Source organism: Mustela erminea, chromosome 13 (assembly GCF_009829155.1).
Source record: "Mustela erminea isolate mMusErm1 chromosome 13, mMusErm1.Pri, whole genome shotgun sequence".
NCBI classification, from domain to species: Eukaryota; Metazoa; Chordata; class Mammalia; order Carnivora; family Mustelidae; genus Mustela; species Mustela erminea.
This window is the reverse complement of record NC_045626.1, coordinates 16,269,312-16,277,927: the sequence shown is the minus strand read 5'-3', so window position 1 is coordinate 16,277,927 and position 8,616 is coordinate 16,269,312. Positions and strand designations below refer to the sequence as shown.

The 8,616-nt window shown below is 56.9% G+C and overlaps 1 protein-coding gene across 1 annotated transcript; it reads right to left on the bottom strand.

Annotated features, from left to right (window-relative positions):
* Positions 1–2,213: 2,213 nt before the first annotated feature.
* RAX (retina and anterior neural fold homeobox) lies at positions 2,214–7,623 on the bottom strand. The gene is made up of 3 exons (XM_032311268.1): positions 7,227–7,623; positions 6,664–6,917; positions 2,214–3,132 (listed from the first exon to the last, which is right to left on the bottom strand). The coding sequence occupies exons 1-3, from the start codon at positions 7,513–7,515 to the stop codon at positions 2,635–2,637; spliced, it is 1,041 nt and encodes a 346-aa protein (XP_032167159.1). The 5' UTR covers positions 7,516–7,623; the 3' UTR covers positions 2,214–2,634.
* Between the last annotated feature and the right edge of the window lie 993 nt (positions 7,624–8,616).

Here is an 8,616-nt window from a genome sequence, read left to right as displayed (position 1 = left end):
CACCCCTCAGGATCTCAATTTCCAATGTGGTCTAAAGAGTAGTTCCTGGGAGTTGGAATAGGAGAACTTCTTCAGCAAGTGTTTCTGGAACACTTGCTATAGTGTTTCACAAGCATAGTGCTATGCTTGCGAAAGGGCCAGAGCTTCTGGTCAAAGCTTATTTAAGGCAACTTCCCTGTGCCTCACTTTCCTCATTTATAAAATGAGGCTGATCTTGTCTTCCTGGCATGGTCCTTGTGAGGTTTAAATGAATCAGTAGACATAAGCTGCTCGGAAGAGTGATAACACAGAATAAGCTCTCAGTGATCATTAGTTGTTAGTATTTTGATCATTTTCCAAAGATTTGTCCCTGAAATCCAGGTATGATTCACTCTGTTGGTGTCTAAAGAGATGGTTTAGAATATTCATTCTCAGACTAAGTAGTAAAAGAGGAAAAAGAAGTGATGGTTTGAAACCTGCAGGCAACCAATCATAGGAAGAAAAATGGCATAAAGAGGCAAATGAATAGTCACGGGAATGGAAGAGAAGAAGATGCTGGTGGGGGGCTGGGCAAGGTCACAGGTGGCCAGGACTGTGGAAAGGAGAGGGAAGGCAGAGCAAGTGCCCACCAGTGAACTTGGGAGTTCACTGAATAAATCGTTCCTAGTAAAAGGAGGGCATTAAAGGATGAAAGGATGGGTGAAAGAGGTTAGTCCAAACTGAAAGAAATGCACTTACACATTCATCTTGTTTATCTATTTTTTTCCCCATGCCAACGGCTGGGATCACTTGGCCAATACATCCATTTTCCAACGAACATCCTTGTGAAGGAAAGTACAGGTATTACTTCCTACCTCTTGAGGGTAATAACACATCCAATTAATCCTTACTGACCAGTCTGCTATATGCAGAGCACCACGTTGAGGGGCTAAGGGTACTAACCCCTGATTATAGGATAACCTCTCAGGACCCTCATGGCAAGGCCGGAATTCTGTGATGACACTTCCTCTACCCCAGCCTCAGGATTGTCATCCTTTGCCCAAGTAGGTTTTGGGAACCCAAGAGCAGGACTGGGATATCGTGGGATCGGAGAGGGGGGATCACAGTATGTACTGCCCGGCGTGGGGTCCTTGGTGGTACAGTCAAAGCCCTTACCGTTGACCTCACTGCATCTTTTCCACCTCCCAGGGACACAGGGTTCATATAGACAAGGAAAGGGGTGACTCACTAACACGCTAACGAACGACAGAACAGTGGGGCTGGGGGGATGATGCTAAGGCTCCTTGGCAGCGTCTTTTCCAGCGCACTCAAAGCAAGGAGGCCAGAGGACCTGCGCGGCGGGAATCCAGGTTATGCCAGGGTCTGCCCAGCTTCCAGGACCCGCTGCGGACACCGCGGCTGCTCAGGCTGGGAGTTCCGGGCTTTGCTTCACGGGTGACTCCCCGAGTGCTGCGGGAGCTTCGGAAGCCCGCGGAGACCTCTGGATTCCCTCCTGCCCCAGCGCCGGCGCCAAAGAACAGCCCGTATTGTCCAAGACGCGCCCGCAAGGATGTGCCCGCCGGGTCGCGACGCAGAGCGCTCCAGGACACTGTCCCCGAGCACGGCAGCTAATCTAACGGGCATTGAACAGAACCGCGGGGTTGGGGGGTTAAGGGACAAGTCAGGGAAACGGGAGAGAGGCCTGGGGATCAGAAGAGGAAAAGTCGCTCTGCCTGAGTCTTTGGAGGACTAATGTTACCAGTCCTTGGTAGCAGGGGCTGGCACCGAGCCCGCGACCTGGACAGTGATCCGAGAGGGCCCTTGGGCAGTGGTGGGCAGCAAACAGGGAGGCGGGGCCCCCAGGCTTTCCGGACTTTCAGCTCTCCCCCCGGGGAAGGTGGTATAGACGTTTTCTGTTGGGGTGGATCCTTCGAAGCAGCAGCCGCAGCTTGGCTATTGGGGTGCAGAGGGCCTGGGAACGCTCAGGCAGCTGAGCCTTAGGCGCCAAACACCCCGAACCCCACACGTTCGCTGCTCCCGCACGCGCCAGGGGAGGAGCGCTCGGGTGGAGGGCGCAGCAGCAAAGCGCCCCCCAGGAGGATACGCAAGAGGGGGTCCCAGGTCCTGCGCGGTCCTCTGCTTCCCCTGGCCCACCCCATCCGTCACCGCAGACCCTGGGGTACCCCCGTCCGCCTTCCTTCCCGCCACCGCAGTCCTCGGCGCCCTTCACCGGAGTCAAACAAAAACAAGGCAGTCTTTAATTCTCCTCCCCAACACTTCAACTACGCATACAAACAGTCCCTCAAACTATACTCCTCGGCCTCCCCTTCCTCCCAGTTGTCGTTTTCCGGGGTAGCCACGCCGTCCGGGAGCGGCCGAGGTCAGGCGCGTTGGGTCTCCTGAACCCCGAGGGGCCGGGCCGTCTCTCCCCCTCCAGCAGCAGGGCCGGGGGTCCGTGGAGGTGGAGGGATGGTGGCCAGAGGGTCTCGGCGGGCCGCAAGGTCAGTCCTCCGCGGCGAGCCAGGAGCAGACGCGCGTCCGAGACCCAGGCCTGGCCGCAGCTTCCGGCGGCTCCGGAGGGTGGCCGTGTGGGGAACGCAGGGGGAAAGGGCGCGCGCCTGCGGGTCTGGGTCGATCCCAGGACGGTCGTCGGGCCCGATCGGGTGTCGGGTGCCCCTACAGGGCCTGCCACGGCTTCCCGATGGCCTGGATGTGCTCCTTGGCCTTGAGGCGCAGAGCCGCGATGCTGCTGTTGCGCGGGTCCGCCTCGTCCAGCGGGAACTTGTCCCCGAAGCCGGGCGCGCACGGGTAGGCGGGCGGCGGCGGCCCGAGGGGCTGCAGGCCGGGGCCCAGCGGCGGGGAGTTCAGGAAGGGCGGCGGCGGCGGCGGCGGCGTGTAGCTGGCGGGCAGGCTCTGCGCCGGCGGCCCGAAGCCCGGCAGGCTCTGCAGCGCCGTGGCGCCCCCGCCGGGCAGCGGCGACCCCAGCCACGACTCGAGCGGCAGGGCGCCCCCCGCCGGCCCGCCGCCCCCGCCCGGGCTCGCCCCGAGGGGCGCCAGAGCCGCCGACGGCGGGGAGCGGCTGAACGAGAGGAGGGGCGAGTCTTGCAGCTTCATGGACGACACTTCGAGCTTCTCCTGCCGCCGCCACTTGGCCCGTCGGTTCTGGAACCACACCTGCGGAGGGCAGCACAGCGGCCGTCGGCTGCGGCGGAGGCTCGGGCCGCGCCCCCGCCCTGCTCTCCCCCGGGCAGCCCGGCCGGGACGACTCTGTCACCCCCAGAGAAAACTGGGGCTGGACTCCATCGCACCACCTCCCCACCCCGACGCTCTCCTTCCTTTTCCACCGGGTTTTCTCCTTGTTGCCTCTCCCCTCCTCCCCTCTCCTCTGAGTCTCTGTCTCTTGTCCCACCCCTGTCCCTGGTTACCTCACCCATAGTGTGGCTGCGTCTGTTTCCGACTCCCGACACGGAGTGCGTGCTCAGAAAAATAGGGAAGTTAACCTTGGGGATGGGACCTAGGATTTTGGAAAGCAGATCTCACCAAATTTCGGGGACCTGCTGCTTGGCAGCTCCTCCTGGAACTTCGGTTTAGAAGTTCCTTCCTCCCTGTATTACAGCCCTGCGCTCAGGGCTGGGAGCTTGGCTCAGACTCCCTTGTGCTTTTCTTTTTAAAATGTTTAAAAATACTTTATGGGGCGCCTGGGTGGCTCAGTGGGTTAAACGTCTGCTTTCGACTCAGGTCACGATCCCAGGGTGCTGGGATCTAGTCCCACATGGGGTTCCTTGCTCATGGGGGAGCCTGCTTCTCCCTCTCCTGCTGCTGCTCCCCCTGCTTGTGCTCTCGCTCTTGCTCTATCAAATAAATAAATAATCTTTAAAAAATATTACTTATTTCATAGAGAGTACAAGCAGGGAGAGAGGCGGGCAGCGCGAGAGCGAGAAGCAGACTCCCCACTGAGCAGGGAGCCCGACAGGGGGCTCCATCCAAGGACACTGGGATCGTGACTTGAGCCAAAGGCAGTGAGTGCTTAACCACCCTGAGCCACCCAGGCCTCGGGACTCCCTGAGCTTTACCCACATTTTGTCTGTATTATAAACATAGGTATAAGCAAATACTCTAAGTACCTTAACTAGCAGCACAGGATACTATAATACAGCTATTTCCAGGAATTACTGGTTATGATAACTAGTAGGAAAAAAGTGGGTTAATTTTATCCCAAGCTTTTTTAAGTTGCTACTTTAATAAGGTATCGATTCTTCTTTAATTGCTATCCCTTTAGTATTTCTCGTATTTCTTATAAATGGTTTTCAATGATTACAATAGTTCAATTTTATTATATTTACGTTGACTTTTTAGAGTCGATTATGACATTACTCTAAGACGAGTTCAATTAATTAAATTTTTCCTTTTGCTTTTTTTCCTTTACATATAGAAAGTCTGCACCAAGAATGAAGTCTGATCTCTTTCTTTTTTAAAAATTAAAAAAAAATTTTTTTAATGTATTTATTTGAGAGAGATCACAAGTTGGCAGAGAGTCAGGCAGGGTGGGGGGCAGTCTCCCCAATGAGCAGACAGCCTGATGCGACACTCGATCCCAGGACCCTGAGATCATACCTGGGCCGAAGGCAGAGGCTTAACCCACTGAGCCACCCAGGTGCCCCTCAAAGTCTGATCTCTTAATGATAAAACGTTCATTACTTATTTGGTAAAAGCACAAGAAAAGGTGTAATTAAGGCTTCACTACCAAGTTACTACCCCTGGAAACAGAACAGAGAGAACTGGGTTAGAAAGAACTTTGGCCAAATCGGTGGCTTCAGTGTTATATTAATGGAAAGAATAGAGGAATGGCTGAGACCTTAGAAGGGAGAAGGCAGTTTGGAGTCAGTGGGGGAGGGGACCTGTTAGAAGCACAGAGAAAACAGCCACTCAGCACCTGGGCAGGGCAGGGCAGGGCAAGTGTATATGTAAGGCTAGGATTTGGGGGGAAAAAAGAGAAATGACAGAAAAGTTAAGTACCCCTGTCCCCTGCCCAAGAAGATTCATCTCCATTCCGGAGGCCCTAATTTCCCCAGAAACGTTAGATATTTGGTGATAAAAGAGAAAAGAGAAACAACAGCTTGGGGAGGGCTCCCATCCACTGCTTCCTCCAATTCCCTGCATGTCCCACTCTGGCCCCCCAAATATTGGCTACAGTCTGCCACCCAGTATTCAAAGGCAGAGAGCTGAAGACTGGGACAGTTGGCTCTTAGAAGGCTGTACCAGTCCCCTCCACACAGCTGGAGGCCCATGGGAGACCGCCCCCTCCGGCGGATTACATCATAGCCATGTGTTAAGAACCGCCATATGCTGGGCACTGTGCTGGCCCTGTGGTCACAGAGAAGTCACAGACACTGTTTTCAAGAAGCTGACAACTTAGAGGAGGAGCCAAAATCTGTGAACAAATCAAGAGAGAGGAAGGAAGGTAGGACGAGGAGGTATCCAGTTTGAGGGTAGCCTCGTGCTGGCTGTGTCTGTGGTCTGTAGGGGCCCTGGGAGGTTTTGTCTCTTCCTTGATCCTTCACTCCTGTCCCTTTCTTCCCCCTACCCCAGCCTCTCCCTGAAACAAGCAGGTACTAAAATGTCCGCACCTTCAATGAAACCATCGCAGCTCGACTGCTCCAAATTAAGAGAAATTGAACTGTCCTTGCAAGTTAATCCTGAGTTACATTAGGGAATTATTTTTTTTTAAAACCATGACATTCACTCATTACTTTAAACTCCTAATATAATAAGCAGAAGAGACAAAAGGCAAAAGTTTGTCCTCTTTTAGCTTTAAGGTAAGGCTAAAAGCCCCCAAACATCGGAATATCTTCACTTCCTGGAAATCTAATTCATTAGACACAAAAACCCCACCTTAGTTCCATTGCCTTTCAGAGGCAGCGAAATTTGTTCCCAATGACTCCCTTTCAGGCCTCTGTAAACTCTCCTAATTTGGAAATCCTCCCAGATTTTTCACAGATGACTAGCAAATATTTAAGGCTTTCAAATATTTTAATGATCAGGGATTAAAGATAATTCAGCTTTAATTAAAGCGAAAACCCTTTTACCAAAAAAAAAAAAAAAAAAAAAAAAAGAAGAAGAAGAAGGAAAGAAGGAAGGAAGGAAAGAAAAGAGAAGTCAAGTCCTCTCTGCAGTAGTGAGAAGTTTGGATGGAGGTACACCAAAGAAGCAAAAGTCAGTTTCTTAAATCCACCAAAACCTTCAACCGCAGGCGCCGGCAGAGCCCTTGCAAAAGACTGGGTTTTCATATCTGGACAGGGTGAGTGCAGTTAGCGGCTAGGGTGGCATTTGGGGTCCCAATCCAGGAGGCTGCCTACATCCCCTCTGCACTCACCGCCTCTCGCCCCAATCCTTGGCAGCGGCGTGTAATGAGCTGTCGCCCTTCCTCTCGACAGCCATGCCCTAGTGCTCTCTTTAGGTTCGAAGAGGGAGACCCCCCCACCCCAAAAGAGAGATCCTACTACAAAAATGGAACAGACTGTCCAAAGGGCGGTGGTGGGACACCTGCAAGATCGGCGACGCTCATCTGAGGCTCTGGGTGAGCCCAGTCGAGGAAGACCAATGGGAACAGTGTCACAGTAAATGCGTGGACGTCCGGGGATTCGGCGGAGCACTGGCTGCAGGCTGGGCCTGGGGCCCTCCCGGGGACCGATCTGGGCGCTTTACCTGGACGCGGACTTCGGGTAGGTTGACCTTGCCGGCCAGCTCCTCGCGGCTGTACACGTCGGGGTAGTGAGACTTCTCGAACGCGCGTTCCAGCTCGTGCAGCTGATACGTGGTGAAGGTCGTGCGGTTCCGCCGGTGCTTCTTTTTGGGCTGCTCCTCCTCCGACAGCTTCGCGTCCCCGGTGGCGGGACCCACGGGCAGCCCGGGGCTCGGCCGTGCTTCTCCAGGCTCCTTGGGGCAGTAGGGTCGAGGGGCTGGGACGAAGAGGCCCCAGACGGTCAGAGACACTCGGGGAGTTCTCTCTGGGTCCACTCCGCCTACCCTTGGGCGCCCGCAGCTGGCCGCGGGCTGCTCCTGGGGGCTGGGCCTGGAGGTCGGGGTAAGGCCGTAGGGGCCCCTAAGGTTTCTCTGAACACAAATTGGAGTCTCCTGCCCTGCACACTAACTCAAACTCCGCGCCCAGACGCCTTAATAAAAGTCAAGGCACGGGATTATTCGTCTTGCAGAGCTCCTACGTTTGGGCACCCCTCAGGGCCCTGCAGCAGCCAGGGGTGCACACTCACCTTCGTACTCTGGAGCAGGCGCGGGGACAGGCTGCGGGGAGGGCTCGCCGCTTCCCCCGGGCGCCTTGGGGCAGGCGGCCCGCGCGCCCGGCCTCCTATCCCGCTCCTTCGCGCCCCGGGCGCCCGGCTCCGCAGAGAAGGAACCGAGGATCGCATCGTCCTTGGTAAATCCCAGGATAGCCTCGATGCTGTGCAGCCGGGAGGTGCTTCCTCCCGGGCTGCGGAGCAGGTGGCCGGCAAGCGAGAAGCTGCCGTCGGCCATGGCGGGGGCGCAGGCCGGCAGGTGCATGGGGAGCGCCAGGAGGCGGGAGGGCGCGGCCCGCGATCTCGCAGCGCCGCCCGCTTTGGAGACTCAGAGAAGAGACCCTAAAGTCGGTGCCTCCCGGGTACCGCCGTCCTACCCACTTGGTCCCGACCCAAGGTCAAGCTTGGCGGGTGACGCGGGCCCGGGCCGCACACGCCGAAGGTGGGCGAGCGCTCCGCCCGCCGCGGCCTGGGTCTCTGCAGGAGTCTGAAGTTCGGACTCCGGGTAGCTGGGGCTCCGGGGGCTAAAGGCTGCGAGCCCGCGAGCCCCGGCTCCTCCCCTCCAGCCCACGACCCAGCCTCTTCCCTCGGCCCCTCCCCCGGCAGCGGGGCGGGTCTTCCCCTCCGGTTCCCTGTGCGGCCACTCCGGGCGGGGCCGGCGTTCCGAACTTTCCACCTTCCAACTATCCATCCACTCCAAGCACGTCCCCGGGGAAACGGCGGTGGGATGTTTGACAGGCCTGGGGATCCGGCTCTGGGGCCCGCTTCGGGCCTCAATGAGGCCGACGCCCTTGGTCTCACCTTCCCCCAGTACCCCGGGGGCTTGCCTCCCTTCTTGGGCTTACCTCCCTCTTCGTTCCCCAGACCCCAGGCCCGCCTCTGCGCCGGGGGCGACCTTTGGAAAGGGGGGGGGGGGACGGACGGCTGCCAGGCTCTGCTGCGTAGGACGTCGGGCCACGCGCGCTTCTTCCCAGCTTAAAATTTCCCTTCTCTCTCCATCTTTCTACCCCCAAGGGCACTCCTCTTTCGGCTTCGTAGTCCGAAGCCTCGGACTTCGCGTTTATTTTGTTTTTCTACGTATGTTTAACTGCTCCTTCCTGTCCCCTCGGATTCGCGCGCGGGCAGGCTCACCCCAGGAGGCGGTGGGGCCATCTGTGCCTGCGCGCCTGTGACCTTGAGTGCCCGACAGCCCAGCAGGAGGCTGGGAGGCCCCAAGACGGACCTGCTCCCGGGCTTAGGCCGGGGGTGGGGTGACAGAGAGACCTGCCCAGGGCCCCTCACTCCCGTAGACTTCCGCGGGACCCCTCTCCCCACCAAATACTCTCCAGACCCAGGAGATGTTCCAGCCTCAGGCAGAAGAGGGGAA